This window comes from Pongo pygmaeus, chromosome 1 (assembly GCF_028885625.2).
Source record: "Pongo pygmaeus isolate AG05252 chromosome 1, NHGRI_mPonPyg2-v2.0_pri, whole genome shotgun sequence".
Classification (NCBI taxonomy): Eukaryota; Metazoa; Chordata; class Mammalia; order Primates; family Hominidae; genus Pongo; species Pongo pygmaeus.
In genome coordinates this window covers 96,041,533-96,060,700 of record NC_072373.2, presented here as the reverse complement: position 1 = coordinate 96,060,700, position 19,168 = coordinate 96,041,533, and the positions used below count along the sequence as shown (strand labels likewise).

The 19,168-nt window shown below is 47.3% G+C and overlaps 1 protein-coding gene across 2 annotated transcripts; it reads left to right on the top strand.

Moving 5' to 3' along the window:
• Positions 1-14,902: 14,902 nt before the first annotated feature.
• On the top strand, positions 14,903-19,095 carry AQP10 (aquaporin 10). Of its 2 annotated transcripts, none has more exons than XM_054460547.1 (6): positions 14,903-15,035; positions 15,707-15,836; positions 16,755-16,892; positions 17,014-17,132; positions 17,362-17,579; positions 18,053-19,095. In XM_054460547.1, exons 1-6 carry the CDS (start codon positions 14,931-14,933, stop codon positions 18,249-18,251), a joined length of 909 nt encoding a protein of 302 aa, XP_054316522.1. In that variant the 5' UTR covers positions 14,903-14,930; the 3' UTR covers positions 18,252-19,095. The 2 variants fall into 2 exon arrangements, with proteins under 2 accessions (XP_054316522.1, XP_054316532.1); XM_054460557.1 differs by having other exon boundaries at positions 15,710-15,836; positions 18,053-19,084.
• The last annotated feature ends 73 nt before the right edge of the window (positions 19,096-19,168 follow it).

The following is a 19,168-nucleotide window of genomic DNA, read 5'->3' as shown; positions in this document are numbered from 1 at the left end:
GGTGGGTATTTTCCTGCTGCAGATGGCATGGATTTGCTCCAGAGCTTCAGGGGCCTACATTATGATTCTCCTCTGAGAGCTTGCCAAACCAAAACCAACATCTTCTCCAACCACAGACATTCCAGTCTCTTAGGTTCTGCTAGGTCACAAGGCTGCAGAGGCCTTTTCTGCTTTTGGCCCCACTCAAAGTTGATGTCTTTCAGTGTCATCTAGTAAACTGGTCAGGGTTGTATTCCTAACTGTGAAATATTGCTCCAGAGTCCTAAGAAGATTGGTATTGCACTTCTTTTTTTTCTTAGTGGTGGGAGGCATGAGATGCAATATCTGATCTTGACTTTGGATAGATATCCCAGCATGTCTCAGACCACTGGACCTCTAAAAACTTAACCAATGTAGAAATTTCCTGAATCTTTGCGGGGTTTTATTTCCCACTCTCTGAATACATGTATCTTTCCAAGGCCTCCAATATACTTCTTGCTCTTCCCGTATGATTAGCATGATGTTATACATATATAGTAGACTGGGCCACTTGCTTTGAAGCTTGCTTTGGAGCTAATATGATGTTCTTCAGAATGTTCATATAGTCAAGATGCCTTCAGAGTATATTATGACAGAGGGCCAGAGAGTTAACATAATCCTGGAGTCAGGCATGGTGGCTCACGCCTGTAATCCCAGCACTTTGGGAGGCCGAGGCAGGCAGATCATTTGAGGTCAGGAGTTCAAGACCAGCCTGACTAACATGGTGAAACCTTGTCTCTACTAAAAATACAAAATTAGCTGGGCATGGTGATATACACCTGTAATCCCAGCTACTTGGGAGGCTGAGGCAGGAGAATTGCTTGAACCTGGGAGGCGGAGGTTGCAATGAGCTGAGATTGCGCCATTGCACTCCAGCCTGGGCAACAAGAGCGAAACTCCATCTCAAAAACAAAAAACAAAAAACGTTAAGAAGGCAGAACTGGCCAGACATGGTGGCTCATGCCTGTAATCCCTACACTTTGGGAGGCCAAGGTGGGCAGATCACTTGAGGTTAGGAGTTCAAGACCAGCCTGACCAACATGACTAAATCCCATCTCTACTAAAATTACAAAAATTAGCCGGGCATGGTGGCGTGCACCTGTTATCCCCCTACTCAAGAGGCTGAGGCAGGAGAATTGCTTGAACCCAGGAAGCGGAGGTTGCAGTGAGCTGAGATCGTGCCACTGCACCCCAGGCTGGGCGACAGAGTGAGACTATCTCAAGAACAAAACAAAACAAAAAAACATAATCTTGGGACAAGCCCATAAATAAACATTGTTGTCCTTCCCATGTGGAAGCAAATGATCCTGCTTCTGATTCTCCTTCTGATCTATTTGGGATGGAAAATAACATTCACCAACCAAATTAATTGCGTACACCAACACCCGGAGGCTATATTAAACTGTTTTACAAAGTTACCATGTGGGACACAGCAACTGCAATGGGGGTTGTTGTTTGGTTAAGTTTGGGGTACACTGCTGCCATCTGCCATGATCTAACCAATTTTTACAGGTGAGGCAGGAGAATCACTTGAACCCAGGAGGTGGATGTTGCATTAAGCTGAGATTGCCCCACTACACTCCAGCCTGGGTGACAGAGCAAGACTCAAAAAAAGAAAAAAAGATTAGCAATTATGGTTCAGGAGTCATGCAGCTGGAGCCTACAAGATTCTGACCCTCTCTAAACTGCTCCTAAGATCAGTGCTTGAGATATTTTTCAGACTCTGCACTTGATGGATCAGCTAGCACCACCCAGATCGATTAACTGGCTCATCTGATCTTGTGGCCCCCACCCAGGAACTGACTCAGCACAAGAAGACAGCTTCGACTCCCTGTGATTTCATCTCTGACCTGACCTATCAGCACTCCTGGCTCACTGACTTCCCCCACTCACTAAGATGCCCTTAAAAACTCTGATCCCCTCATGTTTGGGGAGACGGATTTGAGTAATAATAAAACTCCGGTCTCCTGCACAGCCAGCTCTGTGTGAATTATGCTTTCTTTTTCGGAATTCCCCTGCCTTGATAAATCTTCTCTGTCTAGGCAGTGGGCAAGGCAAACCCACTGGGTGGTTACACCAGAGTGTTAAATCCTATGTCACAGGCGAGTGCTCCCATATCAATAAATTCTTCCATATCTATCCCTTTCATATCTAACTTTATGTTCCACCTCCCTTGATCCAACATTCTCAGTATCCAGTTCCATGTGTCTCTCCCAAATTCTGCAGGTACATATTAGCCAGATCCTGAAGTTCCTTTACCATATATTTTCTCCCTTCTCTTAGTAGGCCAGAACATTCTCTTTGGGTCTTTGCTAGAATTCAATCCTTGTTATTTGTCTTGTTGCCAGAAGAGGAGGTGGCAATAGATCCTGGAGAGGATGAGTATCATCTTGTAAATCACCTGCTTCCTTTGAAGCCTTTGTATGATCATTTTGCAAGTGAAGAGTGAGCCAACTGGGAGTGGTGGCACATGCCTGTAGTCCCAGCTACTCTGGAGGTTGAGGCACAAGAATTGCTTTAGCCCAGGAAATGGAGGTTGCAGTGAGCTAAGATTGCACTACTGCACTCCGGCCTGGGCAACAGAGTGAGACCCCGATATGGTTTGGCTCTTTCCCCACCCAAATCTCATCTTGAATTCCCTCGTGTTGTGGGAGTGACCTGGCAGGAGGTAATTAAATCATGGAGGTAGGCCTTTTCCGTGCTGTTCTTGTGATAGTGAGTAAGTCTCACGAGATCTGATAGTTTTGTTGTTGTTGTTGTTTTTTGAGACAGAGTTTTGGTCTTGTTGCCCAGGCTGGAGTGCAATGGTGCCATCTAGGCTCTCTGCAGCCTCTGCCTCCCGGGTTCAAGAGATCCTCCTACCTCAGCCTCCCAAGTAGCTGGGACTACAGGTGCCTGTCACCATGCCTGGCTAATTTTTTGTATTTTTAGTAGAGACAAGTTTTCACCATGTTCGTCAGGTTGGTCTTGAACTCCAGGCCTCGGGTGATCTGCCCGCCTACGCCTCCCAAAATGCCGCAATTACAGGCATGAGCCACTGTGCCTGGCCTGAGATCTGATGGTTTTATAAGAAGGAGTTTCCTGCACAAGCTCTCTTTGCCTGCTGCCATCCATGTAAGATGTGACTTGCTCCTCCTTGCCTTCTGCCATGATTGTGAGGCATCCCCAGCCATGTGGAACTGTGAGTCCATTAAACCTTTTTGCTGTAATAAATTACACAGTCTCGGTATGTTTTTACTAGCAGCATGAAAATGGACTAATATAGATGCTGTCTCAAAAAAACATATATATATATATAGTGAGCTAACTCTGCAGGCTTGGACAGAGGTTTCAGAGGAATCTGGGGACTCAAGATTCTGTTGTATCTACTTAGATGTCTCTATCCCAAGTCTCAAGATCCTACAGTTTTTCTTTTTTGACCCTAACCTTGGCATAGGAGATCTACAGGGGCTGAGAATTCAACCTTCTGTAGAGATCTACTACTTATATAATTAACACTTGAGCTGCTCCTTCACTCTAATGCCCAATGGATACAAGGGATTAGGTTTTCCTTAAATGCTGTCAAAAAGGCCAGATGGCTTTTATAGTCTGCCTTGATGTGGTGATTAGTTTTTTTGTTTGTTTGTTTTTGTTTTTTTTTGAGGGAGTCTTGCTCTTGTCACCTAGGCTGGAGTGTAGTGGCGCGATCTCTGCTCACTTCAACCTCTGCCTCCTGGATTTGAGTGATTCTCCTGCCTCAGCCTCCAGAGTAGCCAGGCTGACTAAAAATGATCCGCCTGCCTCAGCCTCCCAAAGTGCTAGATTTATAAGCTTGTGCCACCGCACCTGGCCTGTATATGGTATTTTTTAAAACTGCATATTGGCTGGGCGCAGTGGCTCACACCTGTAATCCCAGCACTTTGGGAGGCCGAGGCTGGCGGATCACCTGAGGTTGGGAGTTTGAGACCAGCCTGACCAACATGGAGAAACCCCGTCTCTAATAAATACAAAATTAGCCAAGCTTGGTGGCGCATGTCTATAATCCCAGCTACTTGGGAGGCTGAGGCAGGAGAATCACTTGAACCTGGGTGGCAGAGGTTGCGGTGAGACGAGATTGCATCACTGCACTCCAGCCTGGGCAACAAGAGCGAAACTCCATCTCAAGAGAAAAAAAACCTGCATATTGTCTGTTTCCACCTACTAGAACGTAAGTGCTAGGAGGGCAGAGACTATGTTTTGTTCACCACTGTTTCTCCAGTGTCTAGAAGTAGATTCTTTGAATGCATTTAATTGGAGGCTTGAGATATGAAGAAGTAGGATGCGGTTACTTCATTCAGAGCAAGAGTGGCATGCACCCAGAGAAGTCCAGGTGGAGCTCAGCATGAGTGTGAAGGCCTCATGTCAAGCCATGTCAGGGGACACAAAGATGGAGTATTGTCTTTTTTTTTTTTTTTTTTTTTTTTTTTGTGAGATGGAGTCTCGTTCCGTTGCCCAGGCTGGAGTGCAGTGGTGCGATCTCAGCTCACCACAACCTCTGCCTCCTGGGTTCAAGCGATTCTCCTGCCTCAGCCTCCCAAGTAGCTGGGACTACAGGCACCCGCCACCATGCTCAGGTAATTTTTGTATTTTTAGTAGAGACGGGGTTTCACCATGTTAGCCAGGATGGTCTCGATTTCCTGACCACGTGATCCGCCCGCCTCGGCCTCCCAAAGTGTTGGGATTACAGGCTGAGCCACCGTGCCCCACCAAAGATGGAGTATTCTCTAACCTATGTGACACTTGGCATAAGGGAAGTACAAGCACTCAATGTGTGAGTTTCAATCCCACAGTCTATGGTCTTTAGCCCAGTCTCTCCAGATGCCTATTGAGTTCTTCAAGCACCCAAATGGTTTGGGGAAAGGCTTCAGGTTCTAAATGAGAGGCTTTGTGGGTTACCAGATGGAGAGTCAGAAGATCTGGATTTGAATTCACTCAGCCATGAAATAATTGTGTGATCTTGGGCCAGACATGGTGGCTCAAGCTTGTAATCCCAGCACTTTGGGAGGCCAAGGAAGGTGGATCACTAGAGGTCAGGAGTTTGAGACCAGCCTGTCCAACATGGTGAAACCCCGTTTTTACTAAAAAGTATAAAAATTAGCTGGGCATGCTGGTGCACACCAGTAGTCCCAGCTACTTGGGAGGCTGAGGCAGGAGAATCGCTTGAACCTGGGAAGTGGAGGTTGTAGTGAGCTGAGATGCTGCCACTGCACTCTTGCCTGGGGGACAGAGCAAGACTGTCTGAAAAAAAAAAAAAAAAAAAAAACCAGAAACAAAAAAATTGTATGATCTTGGGGAGTTCTAAGGCCCACTAGCCTCATCTGTAGAATGGAAGCAATAGTACTATTTTGCAGAGCTGACTTCAGGACCAAGAGATCTAATGTATAGGAAGCAGGGTACTTCCTTTGATTTGTCAGGATGGGGGAGGCTAGTCCTGTGATGAATGGGAATGAAGGATAGAAGAGACAGAGGTTGGGCAAACTTCAGGCTCTGTGCTCATAGCCTGCTCCCAGACATTCTCCTGTTATCTCTCTGTTTCCTAGCCTACACACGTGCACAGACAGTAGCTGCTGTTCAGGAATTGAGCTAATGGGTTTTTGTTTGTTTTGAGATGGAGTCTCGCTCTGTCACCCAGGCTGGAGTGCAATGGCGCTATCTCAGCTCACTGCAACCTCCGCCTCCTGGGTTCAAGAGATTCTCCTGCCTCAGCCTCCTGAGTAGCTGGGATTACAGGTGCACACCACCATGCCCAGCTAATTTTTGTATTTTTAGTAGAGACAGGGTTTCAGCATGTTAGTCAGGCTGGTCTCGAACTCCTGACCTCAGGTGATCCGCCCACCTCGGCCTCCCAAAGTGCTGGGATTATAGGTGTGAACCAACGTGCAAAATCTTCACAATTTATATTTAAATATTACAGTAAAGACAGGCATAACAAATTATAAAAGTATTAATTTAGGGAACTAATAAATGTCCATAAAATCTTCACAATCCATGTTCTTCTGCCATGGCTTCAGCCGGTCCCTCTTGTTTGGGGTCCCTAACTTCCTGCAACAGTCTGTTCCTTATCTTTGCTGGGGGCGGGCAGTAGCTGTGCAGTGGCAGTGTGCCTATGCAGACAGAGGGAGCAGTGAACAGCGATAGGGCGTTTCCACCATGGTCTTCACTCAGGCCCCGGCTGAAATCATGGGCCACCTCCGGATACGCAGCCTCCTGGCCCGGCAGTGCCTGGCAGAGTTTCTGGGTGTGTTTGTACTCATGGTAGGTAGGGTCAATGGGGGAAGGAAAAAAGGGGGGTGGGCAAAAGTTCCTGGCTCCTTCTGGTGTCCTTATTTCTTTCTCTTGGTGTCCCCCTTCCTCTCAACTCCCTATCAGTTTTCATTTTCATCCTCTCGTCTCTCCTAATCTCCTTTCCTCTCCTACTTCATCATTTTTATTCTTGTCACTTTTCTTCCTTTTTTTCCCACATTCTTTCCCTTTCTTCTTCCTCCACTTTCCCCATTTCTTTTCCCTTCCCTCCTTCTGCTTTTCTCCTTCCCTTGCTTGTCTTCCGTGCCGATTCATCTCCTTGGCTGCTCCCCTGGCCTTCCCAACCTTTCTCTCTGTTGGTCTCCTGGGCTCCCTGTTCCTCATCTCTCCTCTTCTCAGCAGCTCCTCACCCAAGGAGCTGTGGCCCAGGCTGTCACCAGTGGAGAAACCAAAGGCAACTTCTTTACCATGTTTTTGGCTGGCTCTCTGGCCATTACGATAGCCATCTACGTGGGTGGTAATGTCTCAGGTGAGGAGGGTGGGGTCTGGTCATCAGAGCAGATGGGACGTGCATGTGAGTGTGTCTGTCTGGCGATGGTGGAAACACAAATCCTTCTGTGACTCATGGACATTATCTCCTTGAGCTTGACCAGTGCCCCGGACTGAGATAAGCCTTTGGCCCCACCAGCCCGTCCCCTTTCTGTATCTTTCCATCCCGCTTCCTCCACTAATACTTGGCTCACCTAGACAGAAATCGATGGCAGGGCACGAAGGGCAGGTGCTATCCTCTTGTATCCCCCACCCGAAGTCCTCTGGGAGCTTATCTCCACTCAGGACCTCTCCTGCTTTTCCCCCAGACATCGGTGTGCCTGGCTGGAGCCTTGAGACATAGTGTGTTGCTGTGGAAAAAGCAGACAGACTTAGGGTGTTTGCTTGTTCGTTTGTTTTTTGAGACGGAGTCTTGCTCTGTTTCCTAGGCTGGAATGCAGTGGCACTATCTCGACTCACTGCAACCTCTGCCTCCCGGATTCAAGCCGATTCTCCTGCCTCAGCCTCCTGAGTAGCTGGAATTACAGACGCATGTCACCACACCCGGCTGACTTTTTGTATTTTTAGTGGAGACGGAGTTTCACCATGTTGGCCAGGCTGGTCTCGAACTCCTGACCTCAGGTGATCCACCTGCCTCGGCCTCCCAAAGTGTTGGGGTTACAGGCGTGAGCCACTGCGCCCGGCCCAGACCTAGGTCCTAACCTTGGATTCACGGTGTGACTTTGACAAGTTGCCTAACATCCTGGAGCCTCAATTTCCTAAGCTGTGTGTTGGGAACAATACTATTTGCCTTAAGAGCTGTAGGAAGAACAGCTGGGTGCGGTGGCTCACCCCTGTAACCCCAGCACTTTGGGAGGCTGAGGCAGATGGATCACCTGAGGTCAGGAGTTAGAGACCAGCCTGGCCAACATGGCGAAACCCCGTCTCTACTAAAAATACAAAAACTAGCTGGGCATGGTGACACGTGCCTATAGTCTCAGCTACTCGGTAGTCTCAGACAGGAGAATTGCTTGGACCCAGGAGACGGAGGTTGCAGTAAGCCAAGATTGCACCACTGCATTCCCACCTGGGTGAGAGAGTGAGACTCCGTCTCAAAAAAAGAGAAAGTCATAGGATTAAGTAGGAGGTTGTCACAAGATACAGGTCATAAAGACCTTGCTGATAAAAAAGGTTGCAGTAAAGAAGCCGGCTAAAACTCACCAAGACCAAGATGACCACACTGACCCCTGGTCTTCCTCACTGCTACACTCCCACCAGTGCCATGACAGTTTACAAATGCCATGGCAACAACAGGAAGTTATGCTATATGGTCTAAAAGGGGAGGCATGAATAATCCACCCCTTGTTTAACATGTAATCAAGATACAACCATAAAAATAGGCAACCAGTGGCCCTCAGGGCTGCTCTATCTGTGGAATAGCCATTCTTTCATTCCTTTACTTTCCTAATAAACTTGCTTTCACTTTACTGTATGGACTCGCCCTGAATTCTTTCTTGCATGAGCTCCAAATGCTTTCACATTTCATCCTATTTGTTTTTGTTGTTGTTATTGTTGTTGTTGTTTGTGTGTTTTTTTTTTTTTTTTTTTTTGAGACACAGTTTCGCTCTTGTTGCCCAGGCTAGAGTGCAATGGCGCAATCTCAGCTCACTGCAACCTCCGCCTCCCAGTTCAAGCAATTCTCCTGCCTTAGCCTCCTGAGTAGCTGGGACTACAGGCATGCGCCACCGCACCCAGCTAATTTTGTATTTTTAGCAGAGATGAGGTTTCTCCATGTTGGTCAGACTGGTCTCGAACTCCCGACCTCAGGTGATCCGCCCACCTTGGCCTCCCAAAGTGCTGGGATTACAGGCGTGAGCCACCATGCCCGGCCTCCTTCTTGTCTTGTATGTCCTTAGCAGCTTGACCTTGTAACCATGTGGCCATGCTTTCTCTTTTCACAATGGCAGCCCTGGTTTAAAGTCCAGTTCCCAGTTTAGGGGATGATCCTTATCTTCTGTCTGTCTGTGTATTTATATGTATTATGTGTGTAATGTTTATATATGAAAAAGCTTTAGTTAATTGGTTTAACAGTAAGAATTGCTTAAATCAAACATTTTATCAGAAAAGTAAAAAGTGGAATGCCCTTTATTTAGTTCATGTGACTTAAGTAATCTTTGGGAAATAAATACAGTTTTAAAGATTATTGGTAAAATAAAAAATCTACAAAAATGTAAACATTTTGTCCAGGTGTGGTGGCTCATGCTTGTAACCCCAGCACTTTGGGAGGCCAAGGCGGGCAGATCACTTGAGGTCAGGATTTCGAGACCAGCCTGGCCAATATGGTGAAACCCCATCTCTACTAAAAATACAAAAATTAGGTGTAGTGGTGCAAGCCTGTAGTCCCAGCTACTTGGGAGGCTGAGGGAGGAGAATCGCTTGAACCCGGGAGGCAGAGGTTGCAGTGAGCCAAGATTGAGCAACTGTGCTCCAGCCTGGGTGACAGAGCAAGACTCTGACTAAAAAGAAACAAATAAACAAAAAAAAAAACAAATAAAAAATGTAAACATTGGGTCTAAATTATACAGGTCAGATATTAAGTTTGCTAAATTCTTTAAGGTCATAAGCTGCTTCTTTGACTGTTAAAAATTGTTCAATTTTAGGCTGGGTGCAGTAGCTCACACCTGTAATCCCAGCACTTTGGGAGGCTGAGGCAGGCAGATCACGAGGTCAGGAGTTCAAGACTAGCCTGGCCAACATGGTGAAACCCCGTCTCTACTTAAAATACCAAAAAATTAGCCAGGCATGGTGGTGTGTGCCTGTAATTTCAGCTACTCAGGAGGCTGAGGCAGTAGAATCACTTGAACCCAGGAGGCAGAGGTTGCAGTGAGCCGAGATCATGCCATTGCACTCCAGCCTGGGCAACAGAGGGAGACTCTGTCTTAAAAAAAACAAAAAACAAAAAACAAAAAAAACCCCAAAGCAAAAAACAACAACAACAAAAAAAATTGTTCAGTTTACCTACTCTGGAGAGTTAGATTAAATGTGTTATTGGTACATGTTCCAAAATTATGAGAAATTCCCATAATTCTAATATGACTTAGCGTATGTTATTAATAATTGTTACATAAAATTTTGTATGCCACAGAAGTAACCAAAATTTCCTAGTCAATTGTGGCTTTACTAGTGGCTCTCCTAAGACTTTTTTATTTTTTTGAGACGAAGTCTTGCTCTGTCACCCAGGCTGGAGTGCAGTGGCACGATCTCAGCTCACTGCAACCTCTGCCTCCCGGGAAGCACTTCCTCTGCTTCAGCCTCCTGAGTAGCTGGGATTATGGGCATCTGCCCTATGCCTGGCTAATATTTGGATTTTTGATGGTGATGGGGTTTCACCATGTTGGCCAGGCTGGTCTCAAACTCCTGACCTCAAATGTTCCACCCACCTTGGCCTCCCAAAGTGCTGGGATTACAGATGTGAACCACTGCGCCCGGCCTTAAGACTTTTTATCATCCACAGACAATTGTTGTCTTGTTTTGATCTTCTTTAGAAGGTAGTTTATAATCAGCCATAGGACTTTAACAGGTGCACTTAAATGCAGGTTTCTGATAACTGTGGAGATTGTGACATTAGAATAGAGGAAACAACTTTCAGAACTCTCATGGAGAGCTGATATCAAACAAAAGTTAACTGCATAAACTAAAGAAGACTAAAGCAATCTTTTTGCCTTTGCTTAAAACATTGCTGATCCTTTGTTTTATTTTTTAGAGTCAAGGCAACTTTTCTTTTCAGATGTTTACAGCTTTTAACAATTGAGTAAAGTATACTCCTGTGAACAAAATTTGGAGTATATTCCTCTCTCTACCTGATTTCTCCAGAATTTGGAAATTATTTGTGTGTATTCTTAATTTATGGCAATGCAGTTATTTGCATAAGGGTAATAAGAATCTGTTTTCTTTTGCAACAGGATACAATTGGAGAAATTGGTTATTTTATGAAGGGTTTGACTGGAATGGTGTGCTTTCCATTAAGGAATCAAACTTGACTTGTAAAGCCTACAAAAGCCACTTAGCAACCTGGGCTCATAACGTTGCCTACAAAGTCCCTGTACAGGGTTTCTGACCTGCGGTAAGTAAAGAATGTCACCTTCTAAAAGGTCCAGGAGCCCCAAGTTATCTGGGGACCTCAAAAGGAGAGGAAGAATTTACATGGCAGGGCTCAGCTTTAAAAAAGTCTTATCTAAGATTCTTTCTATGGAACAGAGTTCCATCAAAGCCAATTTTAAAAGCCTATGTGAAAAATAATTATTCTTGCTGCTCTTTATACAATCATCAGGCCAAGTATAATAAAGCACATTGGTCTTACCATAAAAATGGTCTTTCATAAAAATGGGAAACCGGAGAGAGAAAAATTATGTTTCAAGAACTATGATACACTTGTTATTAAATTCCAGTCTCATCAGTTGTCTTTAAGTTTGTTTCTGCAATTTAGGCTAACCCTGCTTAGTCCTGTGAACCAACCAGTGGCCTCTGACTGCTGCTCAGAAGAAACAAGAGGGATGGGTAATGTAAAAATCTGCATCAATAGTCTAATTCTAGGCATTCTAATTCTGCATCAATATTCTAATTCTGGGCAATATTCTAATTCTGGGCATGTACTGGAACCTCATATCAGCATGGTTCCAACAGTTCCTCAGTTCCTCAGTTCATGGAAAGCCTTCTAGTTTAGTTTACTTGGGATAATTTTACTCATTTTGCTTTACGGTTGTGGAATGTATAGCTGTTGTAATCTTTGTATAGGAATGGAGGACAAGCTTACTGAATGTTTCCTTAAACTGAACACTTATGAATCTTCCAGAATATCACCTTTTGTCAGAACTCATGAGTTATGAAGGGCCCTCACCATACCAATGCTTTTTCTTCCCTTCCCTTCCCTTCTTTTCTTTTCTTTCAGATGGAGTTTTATTCTTGTTGCCCAGGCTGGAGTGCAATGGCACGGTCTTGGCTCACTGCAACCTCTGCCTCCCAGGTTCAAGAGATTTTCCTGCCTCAGCCTCCTGAGTAGCTAGGGTTACAGGCACCCGCCACCACATCTGGCTAATTTTTCTGTATTTTTTAGTAGAGACAGGGTTGCACCATGTTGGCCAGGCTGGTCTGAACTCCTGACCTCAGGTGATCTGCCTGCCTCAGCCTCCCAAAGTGTTGGGATTACAGGTGTGAGCCACCCCGCCTGGCCCATACCAACACTTTCCAACTGAGCTCCTCTCTACCACGAATATGAGAGATTCTAAGAGTTAGGCAAAAATATCTTTGCCCCTATTCACCCTGAAGAACTTACAGAAGATGGATCTTCGTCCCTCTGCAACCCTTAGGATTAGTGGTTCTCTTATAAAAGGAAGGGGGAAAATGTCAGAGGCACGTGAACCAGAGCAAGTCTATTTTGAACAAGAGCTGAGTAAAATGAGAATGAGACTTACTGGGCTGCATTCCCAGATGGTTAAGGCATTCTAAGTTACAGAATGAGATAGGAGATTGCCATAAGATACAGGTCATGGCTGGGCATGGTGGCTTATGCCATGACAGTTTATAAATGCCATGACAATGACAGGAAGTTACCCTATATGGTCTAAAAAAGGGAGGCATGAATAATCCACCTCTTGTTTAGCATATCATCAAGAAACAACCATAAAAATGGGCAATTAGCAGCCCTCGGAACTGCTCTGTCTATGGAGTAGCCATTCTTTTATTCCTTTACTTTCCTAATAAACCTGCTTTCACTTTACTCTATGGACTCGCCCTGAATTCTTTTTTTTTTTTTTTTTGAGGCAGAGTCTTGCTCTGTCGCCCAGGCTGGAGTGTAGTGGCGTGATCTCGGCTCACTGCAACCTCCACCTCCCGGGTTCATGCCATTCTCCTGCCTCAGCCTCCCAAGTAGCTGGGACTACAGGCGCCCACCATCATGCCCAGCTAATTTTTTTGTATTTTTAATGGAGACGGGGTTTCACCATGTTAGCCAGGATGGTCTCGATCTCCTGACCTTGTCATCCGCCTGCCTCGGCCTCCCAAAGTGCTAGGATTACAGGCATGAGCCACCGCACTCAGCCTGAATTATTTCTGGTGTGAGATCCAAGAGCCCTCTCTTGGGATCTGGATTCAGACCCCTTTCCTGTAACAAGATTAGGCATCAGGAGAAATTGACACACATGGATGATATAACAGATGCCTAAACGGATCCTATGAGGGAAATGGGGCTGGAACAGCCCTTTAGAGTTGTCGCAAAGTGAGGCAAAGCGGCTAGACTTTTATATCCCTGCATCGATCAGTGTTTGACATGGGCCCCATAGGAGGGCATGTAACCTTCGGTAAGGCATCTTTCTGACTTGAAGGGCATTGCCCAATGAGGGAGGTAGCTATGTGGTATCAGCAGCTGGTATTTCCTACAGCTAGCAAATGGGCATATTGGCTCCCAAGGGGGAATCTGGGTGGAGCACTATAATGTCCATTAAACCTAGTAAAGAAATATTATTTCTTTACTAGTCACACAGATGTGCCCAGGACAGTGGTAGAGCCCACAGGGTTACATAAATCATAATGGTAGCCCTCAAGAACCTCATAAACTGTATATAGTATTTTTAAAAATTTGCATATTGTTTGTTTCCACCTACTAGACCATAAGCTCTAGGAGGGCAGAGACTATGTTTTGTTCACCACTGTTTCTCCAGTGTCTAGAAGTAGATTCTTTGAATGCATTTAATTGGAGGCTTGAGATATGAAGAAGTAGGATGCGGTTACTTCATGCAGAGCAAGAGTGGCATGCACCCAGAGAAGGCCAGGTGGAGCTCAGCATGAGTGTGAAGGCCTCATGTCAAGCCATGTCAGGGGACACAAAGATAGAGTATTCTCTAACCTATGTGACATTTGGCATAAGGGAAGTACAAGCACTCAATGTGTGAGTTTCATTCCCACAGTCTGTGGTCTTTAGCCCAGTCTCTCCAGATGCCTATTGAGTTCTTCAAGCATCCAAATGGTTTGGGGAAAGGCTTCAGGTTCTAAATGAGAGGCTTTGTGGGTTACCAATTGGAGAATCAGAAGATCTGGATTTGAATTCACTCAGCCATGAAATAGTTGTGTGATCTTGGGCCGGGCACGGTGGCTCAAGCTTGTAACCCCAGCACTTTGGGAGGCCAAGGAAGGTGGATCACTAGAGGTCAGGAGTTTGAAACCAACCTGGCCAACACGGTGAAACCCCGTCTTTTTTTTTTTTTTTTTTTTTTTGAAACAAAGTCTCGCTCTGTCGCCAGGCTGGAGTGCAGTGGCACAATCTAGGCTTACTGCAACCTCTGCCTCCCTGGTTCAAGTGATTCCCCTGCCTCAGCCTCCCGAGTAGCTGGGACTAGAGGCGCGCACCACCACGGTAATTTTTTTGTATTTTAGTAGAGATGGAGTTTCACCATGTTGGCCAGGATAGTCTCGATCTCCTGACCTCGTGATCTGCCTGCCTTGGCCTCTGGAGAAACCAAGTCTTTACTAAAAAATATCAAAATTAGCCAGGTGTGGTGGACCTGTAGTCCCATCTACTCGGGAGGCTGAGGCAGGAGAATTGCTTGAACCTGGGAGGCGGAGGTTGCAGTGAGCTGAGATGGTGCCACTGCACTCCAGCCTGGGGGACAGAGCAAGACTCTCTCTCAAAAAAAAAAAAAAAAAAAAAAAAGTGTGATCTTGGGGAGTTCTAAGGCCCACCAGCCTCATCTGTAGAATGGAAGCAATAGTACTACTTTGCAGAGCTGACTTCAGGACCAGGAGATCTAATGTATATGAAGCGGGATACTTCCTTCTATTTGTCAGGATGGGGGAGGCTAGTCCTGTGATGACTGAGAATGAAGGGTAGAAGAGACAGAGGTTGGGTAAACTCCAGGCTCTGCGCTCATAGCCTGCTCCCAGACATTCTCCTGTTATCTCTCTGTTTCCTAGCCTACACACGTGCACAGACACGTAGCTGCTGTTTAGGAATTGAGCTAATGGTTTTAAAGTCTGTTCCTTATCTTTGCTGGGGGCGGGCAGTAGCTGTGCAGTGGCAGTGTGCCTATGCAGACAGAAGGAGCAGTGAACAGCGATAGGGCATTTCCACCATGGTCTTCACTCAGGCCCCGGCTGAAATCATGGGCCACCTCCGGATACGCAGCCTCCTGGCCCGGCAGTGCCTGGCAGAGTTTCTGGGTGTGTTTGTACTCATGGTAGGTAGAGTCAATGGGGGAAGGAAAAAAGGGGGGTGGGCAAAAGTTCCTGGCTTCTTCTGGTGTCCTTATCTCTTTCTCTTGGTGTCCCCCTTCCTCTCAATTCCCTATCACTTTTCGTTTTTATCCTCTTGTCTCTCCTAATCTCCTTTCCTTTCCTACTTCATCATTTTTATTCTTGTCATTTTTATTATTTCTTTAATAACAAGTGTATCATAGTTCTTGAAACATAATTTTTCTCTCTCCAGTTTCCCATTTTTATGAAAGACCATTTTCATGATAAGACCAATGTACTTTATTATACTTGGCCTGATGATTGTATAAAGAGCAGCAAGAATAAATATTTTTCACATAGGCTTTTAAAATTGGCTTTGATGGAACTCTGTTCCATAGAAAGAATCTTAGATAAGACTTTTTTAAAGCTGAGCCCTGCCATGGGTTTGTACCCTCAAATACCTATGAGTTCGGTAAATTCTTTTCTTTTTTCCCACATTCTTTCCCTTCTTCTTCCTCCACTTTCCCCATTTCTTTTCCCTTCCCTCCTTCTGCTTTTCTCCTTCCCTTGCTTCTCTTCCGTGCCCATTCATTTCCTTGGCTGCTCCCCTGGCCTTCCCAACCTTTCTCTCTGTTGGTCTCCTGGGCTCCCTGTTCCTCATCTCTCCTCTTCTCAGCAGCTCCTCACCCAAGGAGCTGTGGCCCAGGCTGTCACCAGTGGAGAAACCAAAGGCAACTTCTTCACCATGTTTCTGGCTGGCTCTCTGGCCGTTACGATAGCCATCTACGTGGGTGGTAATGTCTCAGGTGAGGAGGGTGGGGTCTGGTCATCAGAGCAGGTGGGATGTGCATGCCAGTTTGTCTGTCTGGTGATGGTGGAAACGCAAATCCTTCTGTGACTCGTGGACATTATCCCCTTGAACAGTGCCCCAGACTGAAATAAGCCTTTGGCCCCACCAGCCCGTCCCCTTTCTGTATCTCTCCATCCCGCTTCCTCACACTAATGCTTGGCTCACCTAGACAGAAATCAATGGCAGGGCACGAAGGGCAGGTGCTATCCTCTTGTATCCCCCACCCGAAGTCCTCTGGGGGCTCATCTCCACTCAGGACCTCTCCTGTTTGTCCCCCAGATACACACTGCATCGGTGTGCCTGGCTGGAGCCTTGAGACATAGTGTGTTGCTGTGGAAAAAGCAGACAGACCTAGGTTCCAACTTTGGATTCACAGTGTCTTCTTCTTCTTTTTTTTTTTTTTTTTTTTGAGATGCAGTTTCACTCTGTTGCCCAGGCTGGAGAGCAGTGGTGTCATGTCTGTTCACTGCAACCTCTGCCCCCTGGGTTCACGCGATTCTCCTGCCTCAGCCTCCCGAATAGCTGATTTTACAGGCACCTGCCACCATGCCTGGCTAATATTTGTGTTTTTAGTGGAAACAGGGTTTCACCATGTTGGCCAGGCTGCTCTGGAATTCCTGACCTCAAGTGATCCACTGCCTCGGCCTCCCAAAGTGCTGGGATTACAGGCGTGAGCCACTGTGCCCAGCCTACAGTGTGACTTTGCTAAGTCGCTTAACATCTGTAACATCTGGAGCCTCAATTTCCTAAGCTGTGTGATGGGAATTACACTATCTGCCTTAAGAGCTGTAGGAAGGAGCAGTAGTGTTGTCTGGTGACAATGCCTGGCAGTGACACTTAATAGATGCTGTTTTTCTTTCCTTGATCCTTGAAGGGGCCCACCTGAATCCAGCCTTCTCCCTGGCCATGTGCATCGTTGGACGCCTCCCCTGGGTCAAGCTCCCCATTTACATCTTGGTGCAGTTGCTGTCTGCTTTCTGTGCTTCAGGAGCCACCTATGTTCTCTACTATGGTGACAGAGGGAACAGAGGGAGCCGTGCCTTGAGAGCACCTGTGGGTGGGCAGGGGTGCCTCAGAATGGTTTTGGATGAATGAGCAAAGAGGGAAATCCTGGGTGTTCCCTTCCTCCACAGATGCCCTACAGAACTATACAGGTGGGAACCTGACAGTGACTGGCCCCAAGGAGACAGCCTCCATTTTTGCTACCTATCCTGCCCCCTATCTGTCCCTGAACAATGGCTTCCTGGATCAGGTGGGTGTGAAGGGGAGACCTGGGGACACAACTTTTGCCCTGTTCCTCGGCACCCCAGCCTATTGTTCAGTCTCTGGGTGGAGTGTGGGTTGAGTCTATCTTGGCACCCCCCACCATCCCCAACTGCCTGTGTTGCACAAAGCCAGATGACATGGAATATTTGGATGAGAGAGGGCAGACAGAGCACCTGGCAGCTGACAGGGAACCCTCTGCCTCTGTTGACTCCAAGGTTCTGGGCACCGGGATGCTGATTGTGGGGCTCTTGGCCATCCTGGACAGACGGAACAAGGGAGTCCCTGCGGGTCTGGAGCCTGTGGTGGTGGGGATGCTGATCCTGGCCCTTGGGTTATCCATGGGTGCCAACTGTGGGATTCCACTCAACCCTGCCCGGGACCTGGGCCCACGTCTCTTCACCTACGTGGCTGGCTGGGGTCCTGAAGTCTTCAGGTGGGAGACAGACTCCCCTGGTGCTGGCCTCCACTCACCTTCCTCTGCTAAGGGCTCTGTCCCTGGGTCCACAGCACTCTGCCTTTAAAATAGCTCTCTTGGCCTCTTAGGACAGTGTTCTTTCCCCAAGTCAAATTCTCCCCCTTTCTCCCTTGCTTCCCTCCCAACTTTTCACCGAAACACTAAGATTTAGACGTTGCATTCTTAGGCATGCCACATTACCTCCATGCACATTAGTGACTTCATCAGCAAAATTAATATATTCAGATAATTCCCTAAGGCAAGAGGCTGGACCAAGCTCTCCTGAGGTTCCCTCTTCTAAATACTATGCTTTGGTGACAAGGCAGTCCTCTTCCTAGTGTCTACCACCCTGGGAACAACTTTAGGGCACTCTTGTTACTGCCTCCCGTCCTTGGAGAGGGGAAAGCTAAGGGAGTCACTCCTGATACCTTCCCATTGTCCTTCTTTTGCAGTGCTGGTAATGGCTGGTGGTGGGTGCCTGTGGTGGCCCCTCTGGTGGGGGCCACCGTTGGCACAGCCACTTACCAGCTGTTGGTGGCTCTGCACCACCCTGAGGACCCAGAGCCAGCTCAGGATCTGGTGTCTGCTCAACACAAAGCCTCAGAGTTGGAAACTCCTGCCTCAGCTCAGATGCTGGAGTGTAAGCTATGATTAGGACAACCCTCACTTCACTCATGGACCCTGGAGCCAGCCACTGACCCCGCCTGGGAACAACAGTCATTCTTCCTCTTTGTTAATGTGCCAGAACCTGGGAGGCTTCTCTGTTTACCCGTTTGGCATCCCTTCCTCCTAAACTAAGAAGGATCCTGGACAGGGAGAAGTGGAGGAGGATAAGGTACCAGGACTCAGGCTTCTCATCCCCTCCTCCCGCAAAGCGGTTTTCTGACCCTCAGGGCCTCTCGGAATGTAGTTGCTCCAGGTAACCGCTAGAGGGTGCGCACCTGGACGCTGTATGGGGACGGCTGCGGGCATCTGCAGGGTGGAGGGGGCCACCATCCAGTATAGGGCACAACACCGGGGGCCGCCCTCCATAGCCTGTCCCGACTGCCGACTCCTAGCTCTCATCGCCTCGGCGCCTCCCACCTTCACCCTCTCGGGGATGCCTCCCCAAGAGCGTAGTTAGGGGTGGGGAAGCCGTCTCCACCCAGGGGGCGTGGTGGGGGCGGAGGGACGGAGGGCGGCGGGGCACGGAGACAGAGAGCAAGGCTGGGAAACTGAGGCACCGTTCCTAGACATCTCGGTGCTGTGTCGTTCATTCAAGGAGAGTTGAGATACAGTGAAATGAGCCAGGGCGAGGAGGGAGGATGAAGGAACGGAGGGCGGATGGCTCCGAGGAGCGAGAGTCGGGCTGAGGGCAACCTGGCGCCAGGGAAAATTCTGGTTATTCACCACTTCTACAGCTCTCCTGCCGCTCCCTGCAGAGGATGCTCGTTTTGCAGAGAAGGCAGTGTTCCTCTATTCCCTTCTTCCGAATTAAAAATACCCCTCAGAGCGATCTAGCCTCCCGAATTGTTTTTTCTTTTAAGATGCAGATGGACGTACGTGTAGGGTGATCCCAGCCCAGCCAC